Source organism: Parasteatoda tepidariorum, chromosome 12 (assembly GCF_982258835.1).
Source record: "Parasteatoda tepidariorum strain Cologne lab strain chromosome 12, Ptep-v5.0, whole genome shotgun sequence".
NCBI lineage: Eukaryota > Metazoa > Arthropoda > Arachnida > Araneae > Theridiidae > Parasteatoda > Parasteatoda tepidariorum.
The window spans coordinates 4,667,960-4,689,053 of record NC_141766.1 but is presented as its reverse complement, the minus strand read 5'-3'; the positions used below and the strand labels follow the sequence as shown (position 1 = coordinate 4,689,053).

At 30.5% G+C, this 21,094-nt stretch overlaps 1 protein-coding gene across 1 annotated transcript; it reads left to right on the top strand.

The window, feature by feature from the left end:
* Positions 1 to 189: 189 nt before the first annotated feature.
* On the top strand, positions 190 to 19,783 carry LOC107453365 (sodium-dependent phosphate transporter 1-A). The gene is made up of 10 exons (XM_016070174.5): positions 190 to 566; positions 2,541 to 2,642; positions 7,690 to 7,830; positions 10,588 to 10,673; positions 14,147 to 14,234; positions 14,937 to 15,050; positions 15,818 to 15,885; positions 17,186 to 17,286; positions 18,094 to 18,270; positions 19,296 to 19,783. The coding sequence occupies exons 1-10, from the start codon at positions 371 to 373 to the stop codon at positions 19,537 to 19,539; spliced, it is 1,317 nt and encodes a 438-aa protein (XP_015925660.3). The 5' UTR covers positions 190 to 370; the 3' UTR covers positions 19,540 to 19,783.
* The last annotated feature ends 1,311 nt before the right edge of the window (positions 19,784 to 21,094 follow it).

The following is a 21,094-nucleotide window of genomic DNA, read 5'->3' as shown; positions in this document are numbered from 1 at the left end:
TACGTATTAAGTAACTCTAGTTGGTTTTTAAAATCAAAAATATGAATGAAAAACAGATCAGAAGGAAATACAATGATTCACCATTACTTAAGCAATGTTTATTCCTTGTTACGAATTTTTGATAAAACTGTCTGAAATTACGTCAGACAAACAAATATTATTTGGATATGATAAAATTCCTTTATTAAGAACAGGAATTCTAGTTTAGATGTTGCTTTTGAATGAACTGAGAAAAAAAAAAGAAGTTACCTATCTCCCTCCAAAGAAAACAGATAACGTTCTTTCTTCGAACGTCGTGATAACTTAATCTTAGTTGTTATGGACACTTCAATTGTTTCCTTTAAAGTTACCATTTGACATTTCTGGAAACATGTTTGAAGCTTATAGTAATGATGTCCTTTGGATTGTTGTTATTGGTTTTCTGGTTGCATTTTTCTTAGCATTTGGAGTTGGTGCTAATGATGTTGCTAATTCGTTTGGAACTTCCGTTGGTTCTAAAGTACTCACTTTAACACAAGCATGCATTTTGGCTACAATATTTGAAATACTTGGAGCTTTGTTAATGGGTGAGTATAAAATAGTGTTAAGATTAATAAATATTATATCCTGGATGATATGGATTTCCCTAACAAAGCATCACTGTACAATTTTTTTTTCTGATTTTCTATAACTTAGAATCCTAAAATAAATTTTAGTTAAGTTTTTTACAGAAGATAAATACAAATATTATTTAAATGCAAACACTTGGGTGAAATATTACAAAGAACTTTTATAATTTATTTTACTTTTGAACTAAAATTTGAAGAAAAAAAGATACTTCTGTGCGCTGGACTAAATGACTTGAAATAACTTATAAAAAGCAGTCAAATATGTTCTTTTTAAAACCATTTTTAGCTCCAAAAAAATCGAAAAATAAAAAGTATTTTTTAAATTAAAAAAAAATTCATGTTTTGGAATTTCATAAAAAAATTACTTTGACAAATTAAGAAAATAAAATATTTACCAATAATCAAGTATTAGTATTAAATTAAGCAACGTGCTACGCTCATTATAATTACCTAACATTAACTTAATAGTTAACTTCTTAAGTTTAATTTCTTTCCTTAAAAGCATATTCCTATCAAGGCATTTTAAATAAATGCGAGAGAAAAAAAAATATGTAAATTTCAAAAATAACACATTAGATGCGCAAGATTAAGTAGCCAGATAAAGAGAATAGGAAATTATTTTCCTAGTCTTTATTTAAGGAAAGAGGATCTTTCCACCAGATTTTCGATTTAGTTTACTATTGTGGGATCAAATTGGTTTTACCAAGCCGATTAATAGATTTACAAAATGAATAACTTAATATCGCTTCCAAATTTTATTTATATCATTAGTCTGGGTTCACAGGTTTACTTATTCGAGTAGGTTGATTAGTTTATGCAATAAATAACTTTGAAAATCTTTCTACCACTTTTTATTTATTTTATAAATTCGGGGTTACATTTACTTCACTGCATGAATTTACATAATAAATTATTTAAAAACAGCACAATTTCCTAGCCACGTAAATCTGTTTCTACCAATGCCAAAAGTTTGTGACATTCCATTTCTTAAGCAACATTTTCATTTGTCTTTGGTTAACCTCTATTTATCAGAATTTTATGAAATTTGCTTTAAGCGGTTATTTTTGCAAGCTAAAGCGAAAGCAATAAAATAAATTTAATACGTTTATTCAGCAGAAGTGCGTTTTTGCTACAAAATAAGCATATTCACACTCGGTTACTGTTAACTGTTACATATAATTTGAGACATTTTATTGTGATATTGCCACAAAACCTTAAAGAATTAAAACCCCATCAACCATTTTAAAGTTATAAGGGGAATCCTTTTTTTCTGATTATGTGTGTTGATATGTTTAGGCAAAAACTTATGAGTATGTAGTCACAGAAATATATACTTTTGTAGCTACTATCGATATCTAAAGATTTTTGATGGCCAGAGTCTAAGAAAATAGCCTTACTTCGAAGGTTTTAGAATGGCTTCGATCCACTAAAAGTATTTATGTCTTAATAATTGGGTTGGAAGCTGTAGAACGTAAAATAATGATCAATGTTGTGGTTCACTCGTTACATGTGTTTTTCTCAAAATACCAGATCTTCCTGTTTGCCCCATCCCCCTCAAAAAAAAAAAAAAAAAAAAAAAAAAAAAAAAAAAAGAGAGACTAAGGAAAAAAGTGATCGGAAAAAACGTTCTTTTAGCAATTTTACAAAAAGAACATTTCCTGAAAATTTCAATAAAATCAAATATGTCAATAACTACTAAGATGACCCAACTACCAATCAAAAATGTCAATACTAATAACTACCGAAAAAAGAATTTTTTTAAAAAAAAACTGACCCTTACCGTCCATAATTTTTCTTTTTTTAGAAAAAAAATTGGTTTTTTAAATATTTATGTTATTTCTGAAGCTAGTTTTATAGTTTATACATTTTCTTCAATTTCGATACTTTTTTTTAAGATTTTTTAAATAATCATGATTATTTTGAATATGATAGGTTTCAAAGTATCTGATACAATACGAAAAGATATATATGATTTGGATATGTATGAAAATGAAGAGAAAGTACTAATGATGGGAAATATGGCTGCTTTATTTGGTAAGTAATGCAATAAATGGCGTTTATGTTCATTATCGTGAAAAATTTCTCATCAAAATTAAAAATTTTAAGACAAGAAATAATAATTCAATTCAGTATAAGTCGTATTACGGAAAAAATATGTTGTCAAATTCAGAAATGTAAAATTTTAGAAAAATAGAATCACAATAGAAAGAAAATTTTAATGAAAGGCCACATTTGAGTATCCCGTAATCTAATGAAAAGTCTTCATATTATATATATATATATATATATATATATATATATATATATATATAATGTTTTTTTTTTTTTTTGAAAACTAAAATTTGTTTCATAAAAAACTATAATCTTTTGATTTTTCACAGGGAGATTTTTGTTATGCTGGCTACGCTTGTATAACAATTCTCATTACAGTTCCATTATAACGGCCGATGTTCTAAGTATAGAATAAATGCTATTATAACAAAATGTTATAAATGATATATAAATTTGCACAACTCAAAATGTTTAGATTTTTATCATATAAAATGTTCATAAAAATTTATTAAAAGCTATTTTTTACAAGAAATATAAAAGCTGCATTTTACATCTTTGGGCAAAGTCACACATGCTTCTGTTCAATATGAGCCTTAATCAGCTTCTACTGAAAATATAGCACAATGCTCCAAAATAACGCAAAAATTAACATGTTTTTGAAAACAAAATTACCTTTTACTACATTTGTTTAATAAAAACTTCCTACCACTTGTAAAATTAATTTATAAATTAAGGTTGTTGATTTTAACGCGTGCTTTTATTTATTAGGAGCGAATATGAGAACAATTTAACCTTTATCAGAAAATATTTGTTATTCTTTCTCTACTATGCGTTTATGGAAATGCTGAGTTGCTGGGCCTACAAACTCAAGTAACAAAAATACATTATTGCATTTAATCATTTAGAGAACGAAAATTTTACCTTATTTACATTACTAGCAGGCTCCGCTCACAGATCCCCTCCCTAACCCCCGAGAAGATCTCTCTTTTCTTCTTTTTCCCTTTAAAGGCTAATAAAAATAATTAAAATAAGGATTATAATTAATAAAATAAGATTAATAAAGATTATTTAGTTTATAAGATATAAAAGCATTATTGCCGCACGTAAAAATTATTTTGCTAATTGGTTAATAATAACAAAATGAACGATGAACCTGGATTTGAAAGAAAAAATTGTTCTGAAGAAAAAGTACTTAAATTAAGGAATTTAGTAAAATTTGGAACATGTGACTCAATAAGAAGTAATACATGAGAAGTTATTTTACTTGTTAACACTCTATCATACTAACTATATAATGTATAATTGTTCAAATTGGAAATTCACTTTACCCCTCTTGAGATATTATTAAAAAAAATCGATATTATGTATGATTTTTATTAGGAAACATCTCTTTTTCTTATAGTTTTTGTTCAATTTTTTTTATATTTTAACTTTCGACGTTTAGAGTCTTGTCTTGACATCAAGTTAAGCGTGAGCTGTTAAAAGGAAAATCTCGATGGAATTAATTTTTTTGACAACAATGGATAAATAATTTTTATTTAAAACGAAAGCAAAATGATCACTAATAAAATAATTGCAAAAAAAAGTTTTAAAAATCAAACTTTTTTATGTTTTTGCATAAAAAAGTGCGAAGTAAAGTAAATTCTAAGAATTGAGTTAATATAGATTCAGTTAATTTTCCGCATATTATGATCATTTTATATAAATTTGATCTTAAAATGTTACTCAATCTTAAGGTATAAAAACTAGTAAAATTTATAAAGAAAGCTGAAAAAAAGTCAGTTTTCTAATAAAAATAATAACATCAAATAAACTTTTTGTTTGCTTTCGTTAAAAATTTCATAAGAAATTTTTGCAACGCATTTTAAGACAAAAAAATGAACATTCTGTTTGGAAAATAAACAATAAACTGAGACTATATCAACTCAATTCTAATAAGTTATTTTATTTCTTACCTTTTTATATAAAAGCTTATAAAAGTAGTTTTTTTTAAATTTTTAAAATTATTTTATTTGACATTTATTCATCTTAGGATTCGCCACGTCCCTAAAAAAATTTTGTTTTTCTCTCAATAGTTTCTCCTCTTTGTAAATTTGGTACTAACAGTAAATTACGATATGAGGTCAGATGCACTTGTAATGCATGTAATTATGGAGAAAAGTCCATCAAAAAATCTACTTATCTATTTTTAACAGAGTAGACAGATAGAAACTAAAAGAACTCTCAGCCAAGTCCGGGGTTGGGTTTGAATCGACCCCATAGCTCTAATTAACAATACGAAATCATGCACAAAAGTGACAGACATGTATCGACATAATTAATAAAGCTATAACGTGACAATTTTTTTATTTATTGCCCTGGCCGATGGCTTTATCTTTATTTTATTTTACTTAAATTACAAGTTTTATTTTTGAAATATTCTTCCAACTGTTTTCCTTGCTTAGCAAGTAACAGATTCATTAAAAATAAATTTCCCACAATAGTACTACTATTTTAACATCATATAAGATTCTGTTTTAAGAGCCTAGATTTGGTGAAACTATAGGAGGGATTAGCAATTGTAATTTTTTTTATAAAATTCTAGCTAATTCGTAATCTGCGGTTTTAATTTTTTGAATTAAATGATAATAAAATTTCGAAAGAAGCTGCATACTAATTTTAAGTGTTAAGAAAAAAAAAATTTCCGACGTAATTTAAAGCTTCTTTTATCAACTGACACTCTTCAAAAAAATGTTTCGCAGTGAAAAAAAGTTCTTGATTACGAATTATGAAATTGAAATTATTCTTTTTGATTCTTCGATTATGAATTTAATTTGTAAAGATTGAATTCATTCTTTTGAATATATAAGTGAATAAAAGATAGAAATAATCTGATAATTATACATTTACGTTTATTGTTTATTGATGGTAAAAATAAATCAATTTTTGCTGCTTTAACGGAGTTAAATTACGCAAATACCGCAGAAAAATATATTCTGGGAGATTTAAAAAATTGACAGCTATATGATATCTTTGCATAGAATAAGTACTATTGTACTAAGTACAGTGATGAAAAGATTACCAAAAAAAAAAGAACCACTCTAAATATTTTTTTAACTAATGATCGGATCTTAATGTTCTGGGACTCAATGATTCAAGTGAGTGTACTCATACATGCCAATTAATTAGTGCTGACGATATTTTAAGTTACGAAATAACAAACAAAAACGTACTTTTTCTGAATGCCTTTATTTAGCTGGACTCGAATTTCTGACCCACAAAATATAAGGGTGAAAGTAACCGCAATTGGAAAAATATGGTCCCAATAGTTTGGTCAGGAGAGAGGTTAGAAGTTTGGATCCCTTAATGTTAATTTTACTTTTTGTGTATGTCTCATCTCAAGAACTTTTTAAGCGAATTCAAAAATTTTTGCACAAAATAATACAATTCTTTTACCCAAAGATAATTCCATGCAAAACATAACTCTTGGTAAATATTTTTTTAAATTATTTTATTAAATAATAGTTGAAAAAATTTTAAATTCTAAGGCATAAAATATTTTACTTCATTTTGAAGAATGTAATTTTAAACTACAAAATACAATATTTGAGCGAAATCGGTCGAATAGTTTCTGAGAAATCAGCTGAGAATCTTGTTTTGAGCACAGTCATTTTATGTTTCGTTAACGCTTATTATAAATTAAATTATCGCAAAATATTACATTTTTATGTAGTTTTATACTAAATTTTCAAACTAAATTGCATAAAAATATGCACATTGCACTTAAAATTAACAAAGAATTATCCAGTTTGGTTTAGATACTTTTAGAATATAACCTATTAATAATAAAAATATAATCATGAATCTACCACTTTTACAAGAAAGCAGTTCACATATCATATTTTGCCTTATTAATGCCTTAAATTTAAAATTGGTTCATTTCGCGAGGATTATGAGATGTTTTAACTTCTGTAGATGGAAATTTATTATAATCATATTAAAATAAATTAAAATAGTAATGAAGATAAATACGAAGATAAATAATAAATGAAGATAAATATAGGAAAGATCCTTACGAAAACTAAACTCACATTAGTCAACTATTTGAGAGGAAAATCCTTCGTCCAAAATTAGAGAAGTTTGCATATTTTATTTATTCAAATTATATAACTAAACCCTATCTAAGGCCGTGGCTGCATCTCCATGGAAATTGCAAGATGCGCTAATTTTGGATCGCGTGAGAGGGTTAACTAATTTTTCGAAAATAGCTTTAAAAGAACACGAGCAAATAAAATAATTTAGAAAGTACCGATTTAAATGCGGACAGATGAATGACCGAAGGTAGGGTTGCCAAATAAATATCCTTATAAGTAGACCGTAGCTATAGGTTGGGAACGAAGAAAACTTTTGGTTTATTTCTATAATTACAGGCCCCGCAGTGGACTGATTGTTAAGACATGGTTCCCAGCAGATCACCGAAGTCAACCATCACTGGCTACGGTCAGTGTGCGGGTGGGTGACCACTTGGATCAGCCTGCGTAGGGACCGAGGGTGTGCGGTATTGGTCCTCGTTAAACTGTTCTACCGTAAAGTGCTCGACTTCGAGTGCAGGTCGTCGGGCTACCGAAGCGGGGGTGCCATCCCTTCTGCAGAGGATCAAAATTGTGACGGCATGTCTTCGGATCATCCTCAGGGATGTTTCCCAGACCGTCACCAATAGCCCATTGTGCAGCTCTAGTGTGACGCAAATGAACAACAACAACAACAAATCTATAATTACAGAATGATCTTCAATTGCTTCGTTTTAAGTTTATTTTCAAAAATGAAGTGAAAAGTAGAGGGGTTCGTAAACTAATATTTCAGCAACGAAGAAAAGCTATCGAAATGTGTCGCATCACTGGTAAGAAAGGTTATCCAGCATTCCAACAAAAGATTCATGCCGAGGTGATCAAATTTATTAAATAATGATATTGTATCCATTAAAAAAAGTACAGATAATGATGAAATCCGTGTATACCAAATTATTTTTCTATATGAAAAATGTTTGCAGGAAGCGCTACATGGAATATAATAGCAACATTGCTACGTCTTCCTATTTCTGGTACTCACAGTATTGTAGGAGCAGTTCTAGGATTTACTCTAGTGGTTAAAGGATTTAGAGGTATTCAATGGAAAACCTTAGGCTTCATAGGTAAGTTTAATCTATCTCGTTTTGAATCTATTATAATCAAACACGTTGTATTTAATAAAGAAATATGATAAATAAATCATCGAGCCTAGACAGCCATTGTAAGGGGATAACAACAGCCCGTGAGAAAGGAAGATGATAGAGGCTCTACAATTTCGTGCACAACGGCATAATTTATGTCAATGTGGTCAGAATTGCACATATGCTGCCTTTACTTCCCTGACAAGCTGGTACCCATCGATCTGAAGGTTGTTTAGTGCCTTAACCGCTGAGCTCATTGCATAAGGATTACCTACGTAAATCGTGAACAAGTGCGTCAAGCATGATTTAGGGTTGTAAAGGAAGGCATGAGAAGAACACCACATTTCCTGTTCACACGAGAGCATTAAAAGTAAATTCAAGCCAAGAAGAATGCGTTTTATTATAGATGTTACAAAGCATTTCGAACAATTTTATCAGCACCATCGATGAATTCTACGGAGACATTTGCTTGGCCTTCATGAGCCTTACATCTAATATTAGTACACGCTTTTCATGTTCACAGGCGTTAGTGCTATAAACAACAAACATTTGACGACACATTAACATCCAATTAATTTCCATTTACTGCTATAATCAACTAATACTCCCCTTGTAGTAGGTCCACAGGTGCGGTGCAACAATAATTCTGATACTACTAGGCCGGGATAGCCTGGTCGGTGGGATGCTGGGCCCATGTCCAAGAATTCGTGGGTTCGCTCCCGTCGGTCGAAGACTCCCCGTGTTGTAAATGGTGACTGATGCACGTTAAATCTGTCGAGTCTCAAAGTCCTCCATGTTCCCATAACAAATCAATACCTCTGGGGGTACTGATCCAGGAGTTTCCTTGTCTTCTGGATTGGTTCAAAATTACAAGGCTACGGCGATGAGCATTAATAGTCGTAAACCCAAAAATTGGGTCGGCTGTTCAACGGCGGTCATTAAAAAAATAAAAAAAAGCACTTGACGATAGATTACACTGCATTACGTCCTAGATGCATTCATCTTAGCAAACTTTAACATTCAGATAAAATGCTTTCGTGTGAATTTGTTTATCAGTTATACGCAATCTGAGATTCTCTTACTTTAACACTTAATAGTTCATTATATTTCAAGTTCATTCTATATTATATTCACTACATTCAAAATATTTCAAGTTTGCATCTGATCGTTAATAATAATATTAACTATTATTATATAATAAGTTACAATTAATTTAAATGACAACCATAAGTGTGACAAAATAATGAGTCATCATGTGCGTCGTATGGTGACATTGGTCAGTTAGGGGTTTATTTATAACTCTGAAAAGTGTTGCTACATCGTTTCTTTTCAATATTTATATTCTTCGTTTTGTCGACGCACTATAAGACTTTCTTTCGTTTCAGGCTAAATTCGTCCCCTGACTCACTTTATGTACTACTTCAGAAACCTTCAATTTTCGTGATATTTCACGGTTTGAAAATATTTTAGCATTCACGAGGGCTTTTTTACATGGTGAAAGATTGCCTTTTTCTACCCATGATGAAAATGTTCCTATTGATTATTTAAACACTGCACACAAAGCAAGCAAATAACTGCGTAGTATAAAACTGCGAAACAAAGAAACGCAGTGTATAAAGCCATACAAACACGTCCGCAACTAACGCATGCGAGAATGTGACAGAAACCGGTTTGCACTTGTTTACGTTCGTGTATCAATTGGTTAATATTGTAATACATAACATTAAAAATAAATACAGATAGAAAGTATATTAAAATCTCCTGAATAAAAACCCATTACGTGTACACCAAGGAGCCATTACATTATGACCACCCTGCTAATAACATGTAGGACCACCTTTAGCTCTCAAAACTGCTAGCACCCGCCTTGGCATTGATTCTACAAGGTGCAGATAGGTAGTCTGAGGTATCTGGTACCAAGCGCTCACCAACTGGTCCTGCAACTCCCTCACATTGCGAGGGGGTAGCATGGCAGCACGAATTTGGTTTTCCAAGTAGGACCACAAATGCTCTATTGGATTAAGGTCAGGTGAATTTGGGGGCCAAGACATGATTTGAAAGTCACTGGAATGTTCCTCGACGATTCGACCCTTATGACATGGTGCATTATCCTGTTGGTAAGCACCATCCCTCGCAGGAAAAACTGTTGCCATGAATGGGTGAACCTGATCTGCAACTATGTTCAAGTAGCTTACAGACATCAGGGATTGTTCTATGAGGATTATGGGTCCTAATGTGCCCCATGAAAACACTGTTCCTGGGCCAGAAACCATGAAAACCTGGGAGATCCCATTGTTATAGATGAAGGGTGGTCATAATGTAATGGCTCTTCGGTGTATGTCTCATTATAAAAGTATTGCATATTAATTCGTTCAAAACACGCAATTAATAGTAAAAAACTACAGTGCGTCTAATAATTTGGCCAGGGACTGCATGTCTATAACATTATGCACATTGTTATATTTTAAGGAAAAATTAGTTGATAAACTTTTTAACTAAAAATTTAAAATAGTTATTTCCTTTATGAATGCTATTAACGCTAAAAAAATTTCAGATAACTAGCAAAAAATAAGAAAAACTTTTTCTTTTTTTTTTGAAAAATTAATCTTTTTGTGATATGTAGCTTGTCATATAAAAATTATAAATACATTAAAATTTAAATTTTTTGTCCTTTAAGTTGATTTTTGTATTGCACGGCAGTATTAGTTTTCTCTGCTAGTAAAATCTTTTTCTTTTTAGTTTCCTCTTGGTTTTTGTCTCCTGTTCTCTCTGGTGTTGTCTCTGTAATAATTTTTCTACTCATTCGAAAGTTCATCTTAAGCAAAGTAAGAAGTTATATAACAGGTATGATCTCCGTAGTCGACTGACATAATCAATATAAAGATAGATAATAAATATAATAACATAAAAAATATAATAACATAAAAAATATAATAAAGATAGCTTTGATTTAATTTTTTGTAGAAAATTCTTTAATACCTTAACAAAAATTCGGGTAAAATGTAAAAGGTTTCATAAATTTTATTTAAGAACTTTTTAATATTTGTAGCATAAAGATAGGTTGGATGACGATATATTTTTTTCCTTTAATTGTTTTCTAATAAAGATATTCATAGCATTTGTAATAAAATAATACTAAAAATACATTTGCAGGGATACCAATTGTTCCACTTTCTGCAAAAGTTTCAATAAATTGGTAGTGAATTAAAAAGTAAAATTTCCAGAATACGGATAATTACTCCTACTCTTTATAAGAGCAACCACGAGATAAATGCAATAAAGTTGAATTTCATGTCACACTTCGAGTTTTTAATACTTGGAGGTGGAAAAATTACTTAAAATGACAAATACTAAACTAAAAATAACTTAAATTTCGTTACCACTAGAAAATATTTTTTTAAAAAGCGGAGCAATTTGGCCTCTCTGCAATAACTGTTGTAAAAATAAATAATAAAAACTTAAATGACTTCTTTTTTACCTTTATAACAATTTTATTAAATGTATATGACAAAAACTATTCGTTATTATATCGTAAAGTGACACCTAATGTGTTTCGTAATCACTGCCTTAATTATATATTTTTAAAAATTTTGTCAAAAATAAATTAAAAAAAGTATAGGGGAGAGTGGGGTCAATTGTAACATTTTTTACTTAACTATTTTTAACTAACAAAAAATCCCATATATTATTAGTATTAATTGACAGACGATTAAAGTAGACTATCCTCTACTAGAAAAAAAAATTAATACCTGATTTTAAATGTTATTATATTAGTTATTAACAATTTTTGACAGTCGTGCACTTGTTACAATTGTCCCCACTTACGGGGTCAATTGTAACAGTTCATAAATTCAACTAAAATATAGTTAATTATACATATTATCATAGTTGTGATATATTTTTTTATTGATCAAAATAGTAGTGATATTTTAGGAGTAAAAATAATAATGAGCAGAGACCTAAAGGGCTAAACTTTTAACTTTAAGGGGTTAAAAATTTAATTTATGCTGTGAAAGGTGACAAATAAAATAATGCACATGCAACATAATATAAATGATATAGGAAACTATTGGTGGTTCTTAAAGAGTTAAGTAATGGTTTGTAAACATAAGATTATTTATTTTCAGCTGTTACATTCGTTCCTTTACTTATTGTTACAATTGTCCCCAAGACGCCATTTCAGGTTCATTTGTCAAAAACAATGCTAGTTAATTAGCAAAACTAATCTTTTTTTTATTGAAATGTTAATTAAGGTGTCCACTTACATATTCGGTTACTAATTTTTATTTGTTTAAACAAAATTACTTTGTTACAATATAATATTCTAATACCAAAAAAAGTACTTTCGGGGCGTGAAAATATCTTTTGTTATGTAACTCTTTCAAAAGTACATAAAAATGGTTGCCATCAGGGGTGTACATGTAGATTTATTAAATACACCTTGTGCGCCACCTAGGAACCAAATCTAGAACCCGATACTCGAAATTTTTGCTCTGTTACAATCGTACCCTGTTACAATTGACCCCACTCTCCCCTACTTATCATTGGTCAAAAACTAATATTTAAGCACACAAAAAAATCACAAAATATAACGTTTCAAAGTATCAAAATATAGCTTTTGACTACTGGGAAAGCGGGATTGAAACATGAAAACATGTTTGATTGCCGGGGAAATCAGAAGTGCTTACAAGATGCAACACCAGGCAAACAATATATTTTCAATATGATATCAGTCCCCCCTTCCCTGATTCTCTTTTTCCTAGCCAAATATTCTAAAAAAAGCATCTGTAAAGTTGGAGATACTTATCACGGCCTTGTAAAGGGTTAAATTATAAATTCACAGACACACATTTTCTATGCAAAAAATATAGCATTTTTCCCCAACGGAATTAAACTTTTGAACGCCATGATGGGTTAGTTTAACATAGTTTTAACTACTTAGGTAAGGTACGTAATGGGCGAAATGTAACACGCTTTGCAATTTAGAAGATGTAGTCTCAACTAATAAATTATTAAACGGCTAAAACATTTGGGCTCTAAGTTACTTTATAATTGTTATTTTTATTTTCTGTATGCTTCACAATATCTTTGGAACTAACTGAAAATCATTAATAAATAAAAATCCTTCATCTGAATGTAATTCATGTAAATTTAAAATTCAAATTTTTTTTTATTTTTTGTTTATTTAATTTAATGACTACTGAAAATATTTTGAATTTCAAAACAAGAAAAATCCCGAAGTACTTTTGATGCATTGAAAAATTATAAAGTTTTTTGAATGAAAATTTTAAATGATAAAATGTAAACTTTAAGCAAAAATATTAATTTGATTCAAAATGTGAAGTATGAAGATTTTGAAGATTTGTTCAATAGATTTAATTCAAATTTTAAATTTTGAAATTTAAAATTAAATGACTTATGCCTTTGACACAGAATTTTAATTACACATACTTTCATAATTTTTTTTTATCATTTTTTAATAATTTAGGTCAAAATAAGTAAAAAATAGAATATTTAGCATTTTAATAATTTATGGTTATAAAATACTGCATGAAATACCGATGTTTTTTTCTGCTCTAGAGGTAAAATCTTCCATTCACGGCTCACTTCCAAACAATAATTTTACAAATTTGCTCTTATTTACAATAATTTTGATCTAACATAAATAGTTATTCGTTATTGAAATTTCTTTAATTTACAAAATAAATTATTGATTAATTTTTGAATATGACTGAAAAAAATTTGAAACTCCTTTTTTAAGATTTTATATGTCAATAAAAATTAATTCCAATAATCTAAGAGATTTTTTAGACTGCTTTTTATCATTAAAAAATACCAAAATATATTTTTTCTTTTGTAATTAGAGCGTTAAAAAAAGAAGTATAAAAAGGACCCCGGTGTCCCCGGTGTCCCATCTGCTTCAAACAGCTAAGAGGATATTTAAAAAAAAATGCAATTATTATTAATATAAATAAAAGATTCATAAATAATATTTTTTGCAAAATTATTTTCATGTATGCAAGTCATTTTTTTAGATGGTTACGCAGATTTTTATAATTGTTACAATTAGTTTGCGAGATTTAGCGAAATATGTAAAATTTTCGACCGGAAACTGTTTGGATCATTTCTTTCAGTTCGTATTGTTTGGCTCTAACGTCTGCCAAAAGAACGGTCTGAAAATCGCGTTTTATTTCAATTTCATAAATCATGATCGGTATTTAGCATTTAATTAAGTACTTGTATTTCATTTAATTGTGAATCAACTCTTAATTGCTACATTAATAAATTCTTATTTCAGGATAACCCTAGCCAAGTTGGTGTGGCCTTCATTTATATTATTTCTGTCTTCATCAATGTTCTCTCAATCGTTCTTGATGGTTCTCCAGGTATCTTTTCTAATAAAATGTATTTAAATATCATATGCAAACCATTTAGCAAATTATACGATTAACGTTACCGGAAGTACCACTCATAAACCAAGCTAATTTTTTTATATATATGTAAATGGTTAGAAAATAATTTAACCTTCCTTATTGGTACCGCAGTGGACTGACTGATCGTAAAGACACGGTTCCCAGTAGAACACCGAAGTCAAGCATCACTGGCTGTGATCAGTAAGCGGGTGGGTGACCACTTTGATCAACCTGCGTAGGGACCGAGGGTGCACGGCATCGGTCCTCGTTAAACTGCTCTACCGTAAAGTGCTCGACTTCGCGCACAGGTCGTCTGACTGCAAGGCAGGGGAGCCATCCTCTCTGCAGAAGATCAAAATTGCAATGCCCAGAGAATGCGCGCTCCAGTGAATGCACGTAAACTTCTTCCATTATAAGAGTTAACTACACCCGTTAAATTATATATGAAAGCTCGATTTGGTGTTAATTAAAAAGTAAATTCTTTGGGATGTTCAACATCAAATTCAGAGAGATAGTACACCACAGTTTTCATATTGTTGGGAAAGTCACGATTTATTGCACCTAAACACGAGTAACAGTAATTTTATTTGTAACAGTTTTGTTTCATTTATTTTGACTCAGACAACAGTTTAGATTTTTGCTTCATATTAGCATTGATTGATTTGTTATTTACAGTTTTGTATCTGGATAGATTGCCACCATGGTTGGCTGTTGTCATTTCCGCTGCTGTTGGTATCATTGTTGGAGTCATCATTCAATTTTTGATTGTCGGCAATAAAAAGAAACAAGGTAAATTATAATTGTTTGGGGCAATATAACTCTAAACCACATTGTTTAGGAGAGTGCTTTTAGAGAAATACCACCATGTAAGCAATGAGCTCTTTCTGTGTTTCTGGAAGCAGAACAAAGAAACAGCTTAATTCAAAACGTCGCTTTTTGAAAAATGTGATTATTACTATATTGCTTCAAGCTTTCTAATGGAAGCAATCTCATTATAGCTAAATTTTCATTTTGTTTCATTTAGCTTATAAGGAAGATCATTAGTGCATACTTAAAAACATTTAAAAGGAATGCAACTCGCACGCTAGTTATTAGATTTGTCAGTTTTAAAAATAAAAATCCCAAAAAAAAAATTTCACAATTTGAATTTTTATTGAAAAGATATTTCTTCGGTCTATAAGGTCTATTCGGTCTATTTCTTCCATTTATAAGAGGGATGTTGTTCTTTTCTATTAAATTGCATTTACTATAAAAAATTAAATTTGATTTTAAATTTTTTACGATAAATTTAATTATTGATTGCTTATGTTGGTTTACTTATTACGCTATGTTTATACATTAATTATTTCGTTTTTATTGAATTAACTATTCTGTACGATGCAAATGATATTTATGTATTTTAAACTTTTATGTATATTAACTTTCAATGTAATTGCATTTCAAATCTTGATTGAATTATTTTCTGTGAATGATTCTTTTTCCTATTCCCCCCCCCCCCGCCCGCCAATATTCTTGTTCCTAATTTTGAACATTGTTTTTTTTTCTCTATATTCTAGTTCCTATTGAACAAGCCCATGAAGAAATATCATTAGAAAACCCTATTTCGAAAGATGAAAATTTAATGGTCAGTTATAGTTTTTATTAATTACATATACGCACAGAGATGTGGGAAGGGAAATTTTCCACTGCTTTTCCGGAAAATTTTAAAAGTCAAATAGGCAATATTTTTTGGTACATTTTTATAGGACATATTAGCATTTCTCATATTTTCTATCTATTTGTGTTTTTGTAATTCTGACTTTGCAATCCCTATAAATAAAATTCAGTTTGATTTTGTTTTACTTGAGATTTGTCCTAGCTTCATTTGCAACTCATAACGAGGAAATTCATAATTAAATAGCAGAAAAAGAATCGCCCATTTCTTTTATTTGATAAACAAAATAATGAGGCTGCTACAGTTATAAATGGAATGGCTTTAGATAGGAATGAAAAAGAAATTCTATTCTGTAATGTGATTAGCGATGACAATGTCAAGCTTTTAAATTCTGATTTTCAGCATGATTTGGCAAAGGTACATAGAATCGTTTCTTAGTCTAATTTATTTAACCCTATTCTCTCCAGTTCTGAGAGTGTGACCTTGAAAACTAGGACATCATTTACTCTTGGTGTTAACACTATTGGAAAATTGTTAGTAGAAAAAACTGCAATCAAAATCGCATTATTTTGTTTTTTTTTCACCACAAATTCTTCATTCTATAAATTGACCATATCGCATTTTTATCTTTTCTTGAAATGTGTCAGCAGAAATTTAAAAAAAAGAAGTTTGCTTTCATTTTACTTTCTGCAGAGAAATATGCAGTTATTTTAGAACATTTTGTGTTTCCATTTCAGATATTCATAGATCAGTTTAATAAACAGAATATTTTGACCAATATTCATTTTTTTTTGTTGAAAAACATACAATTAATTCTGTACATAATTTGTTTCCATTTTGTACACATTAGATATTCATAGATCAATTACGTATGTTGATAAATTCAATTTAGTTGCCCAATGTGATATTTTTTAATTACTGTAACATTAATTACTGCATAATAGTTAATAAATAATTATTATATTTTAAGTTTTCAGATTTAAATGCGATTAAAAAATTTCAAATCGCGATTTCTATGCGTTGTTAATATTTTTTCCCTTGTAGGAATGGGCGGAACTCTAAAAAGCATCACATTCAGTGTTCATGAAAATACTCCAGTTTTCTTTACTTATAACCTCTAATGAATGAGAGTAATTTTACAGTTGATTTAAAAGCTTAGAAAATTATCCTGAAAATGTATTTGAAATATCTGTTTTAAAATTTTCCGGAAAACCCACATCTCTATAAACACAATTTAACGAAACTCTACCCATAATGCAATTTTACACAGTTGACAGACGACGACCATCCTGAAGTAAGAAAACTTTTCAAAGGCTTGCAAATAATGACAGCTATTTTCGGATCATTTGCACATGGAGGAAATGATGTTAGGTAAATATTCTGTCAAGTTATTTATTTTATACTATTAGGTAATGATGTTAAGAGTAAAAATAGTATATTTATTAAAACCTAGACGCGTTTTGACACGGTGCATCTTCATCAGCAGAATATTTATAAAAGCGTTTCGGTACTACATGATGCATAATGAACAGGGAGATTTCCGTATCGTGAACTGTAGCAAAATAATTGCCAAATCTTGGCAACTTCGGGCAGAGGCCCGAAAGAAACTTTAAAAAAAAAAAAAAAAAAAAAACTCAGAACGGAACCAACTTGAAATGTATAACTCTCAGCCATCCCTACGCAAATTGTTTTGTTCACCTGTTGTTACGTGTTTTTTTTCCTTTTTTTTTACAAAAATTGCAAGTTTAAAATCTATTTGGCGCCAACCAGGTGGCCGAGTGGTTAGCGCGCCTGACTGCGGAGCTGATGGTTGCGGGTTCGAATCCCGCTCAGGACATGGATGTTTCTTTCTCTCTCTGTGTGTTCTATGTCCTTTCTTTTGTGTGATTGTATGAATGTGACCCGCCCTTTAAACGGGTTTGTGGTTGTGTGACGTGGGCGACGCTGCTCCACCGCCGTGGCTTGGCCATAGGTGCTCACTGGGTAGCATTTCTGAGGCCAATTGGAAATAGACCCAAGTGCCCGCTAATAACCAAAAAAAATCTATTTGGCACCTTGCGATGGTAATTGACGCGACAGATCACGATACGGAAATATCCCCTAATGAACCATGTTTGTCACATTAACGCTATTTTTACTGTTGTTGTAAGCTTCAAACTTATTCTAGATTTCTTTCAGTAATGCTATTGCACCCTTGATCAGTCTGTGGCTACTTTATACCAAAGATACAAATGGCTCAACACCCGCGTGGTTGCTTATTTACGGTGGATTTGGAATTAGTATCGGATTATGGGTTATGGGAAGAAAAGTCATTCAAACTATGGGACAAGATCTTACAAAAATAACTCCATTAAGGTAAGAATGACCCAAATATTGCTTTTTCTTTTCACCCCATTATTGACTGCAAATGTTGATTTTCGATTATTGTCAAACAAATTGCACTAAGACTGTGATTATTCTTTTAATCAACTAGTAGGAAACCAAAATTTTTCCTTATCTTATACATTTTCATAGAAAATCTAGCGAAGTTGACAGTACAAAAAATGACCTTTGATGAATGAAAAATGAATTATTCCTTAAATGAATCAGCATATTTTCAAAGATGGCTACCTTGATGCGTAAATATAAACATGGTCTTGTAAATGACTCTCTTTAATATTTTATACATAGTGTTTTGTAAAAACTACCTTTAATGTACATTGCAGAATCCTTATAAAAATAAACAAACTATGGATCTCCATTAATATTTAAATAAGAAAAAATACTATCGAAACAAACCTTACGAATCGCACTTAAGGAAGGCGAGTGTTCAAAACACCAAAGCTTGTTTGATTGCAGGTTGTTGCTTTTTTTAATAACCATCGTTGAACAGCCGACTCAATTTTTGGTTTTAAGACTACTAATGCTCAACGATCAATCTCCAATTCAGTACCCCCAGACACATTGATTTGGTATGGAAACATGAAGGATTTTGTGACCTGACAAATTTAAAGTGCACCAGTCACCATTTACTACACGGGGAATATTCGACCGGCGAGATTCGAACTCTAGTTCTCACAAACGTGAGTCCAGCGCCCTGCCATCCAGGCTATCCCGGCCTTCAAAAATCTAATTATAAAAGTATATAAATGGCTAATTTTGCAAATGACTTATTATCTTAAGCTAGCACAACTGCTTTCATGCAAGTATATAAGCAAAGCTAGTCTTTAGGTTGTTAGAATTATTACACATTACACTAAGACTATTTTTAATGAAAAGTGGTTAAGATTATAAAGTATAAATATTTCCATTAAAGTTCTAACTGTCTTACCAAAAATAAAAGAAGTCGTATTTTATCCCCACTACACCCCTGTTAATAATATAATCTATTTCTTTTACAGTGGCTTTACTATTGAAATTGGAGCTACAACAACTGTCTTGTTGGCTTCTAAAATAGGAATTCCAATCAGTACGACTCACTGCAAAGTTGGCTCAATTGTATTTGTTGGGATGACCCGTAGTACAAATGATGTTGATTTTAAATTGTTCAAAAATATTATTTTAGCTTGGTTGGTAACTTTACCATTTACTGGTGTCATTTCTGGTCTCACAATGCTTGTTTTATATTCCACTACAATTTCTTAACTTTCATTATAAATTTTAAGCCTATCATTTTTCTCATTTTATAATAAAAGTTACATATTTTTTGTAGTTTTTTTTTTATTAATTCATCAAAGATAGCTCCATTTGTGTTATACTTACCATATATCACGTTGATTTTACAAATGTTTTGATAGTCATAGAAATTTATTATGCTGTCTCTCACGAACATAGTCTCTCACTTCTAAACACTTGTATGCAAGGGCAATAAACATTCTGTATTATTTTATTTTTACTGTATTTCTTCACATATTAAACATTCACGATAAATATTACTATAGAAGATGATTCATTTACACTGCATGGAATCCTCCAAACATACAAGATATATCTTAAACCTATACTGTTATGACAAATCAGGCAAAAACTTTGAGCATCTTTTGTAGTATTGGTCATAAATGTGTGAATTGAAGAAAAACGGCGAAATTAAAATGATTTTTGTTTATTGCCTTTCTATATTACCTATAATTTGCAGCTCTAGCGGCTTTGAATAAAGTTTACGACCTCATGTTTCTTAGAGATATTATATTCAATTCGTATGCTTAATTTACCTTTTTATTTTGACTACTCTCTTTTGAAACAACCAGTAATCACTTGAGCCCGTATTCTCACGACCTGAAAATTCCTTGTAAAAATCCTTAAAAATAGCGAAAAATACCCTTAAGATATCAATGTCCTTAAAATAGCGTCTTGTAATTAGAAACTTTGTTCAGGGTTTCAATATGACAATCGTCACTGTGGTCCTCAATCGTCAATGTGTTATCACATGAATTTTTTAGACATGAATATTGCCTTCATAAATAAAATGTGATAGAACATTTAAGAAAAATGAATAACTTCTCTTAAAAGCTACCACTTTATTTTTAAAAAAAACTAATCTACGTTGATATCCCATCAAAATCAAAATTGAATGCTTACTATATTATGGTCTCTATCTCAATCCTCTTCTTTGTCTATAATAATATTTGAAAATTTGTCATTACAGTGGTGAAAGCAATTGAAGAGGCAAATGTGTTTCTTTTGCAATTAAAAAAACTGACAAAGTAAATGAAACAAATTACCGTAGACCAGGGTCCTTATCAATCCCTATGGCAACCACACCCACTTTTGCTCCAAGGCACCCTGGAGCTCAAGGATTGTGGTTTAAGCTGGTCTTCGATCTGCAATTGAGCATCCATGAACGTACCATACGTGATCGAGGTAATTAAGGTCTAAGGACATTGCATGCAACTTCAATCGTTGAATATCATCCGATTGGATATATTCGTTTAAAATCAGAGCCCTGCGTAGACGAGCGTCCATAATGATGAAATTTGGTTCATACTATCCTCAGAAAAGTCTCACATAGAATCTCGTCCTGTACAGCTGACATGTCAGAGTACTTCTATTGTCCAAACCATCAGAAAACCTCGACCATAGTAATTCTTTTTGGGAATGCTAGAGGGCCGCTATAGACTCCCGGATTCTCTCCTGGTGAGAATAAGTTTCGAAATGCTGTTCAGCCTGTATCGCGACTCATCGCTGAAGAGAGTCCGCCCTC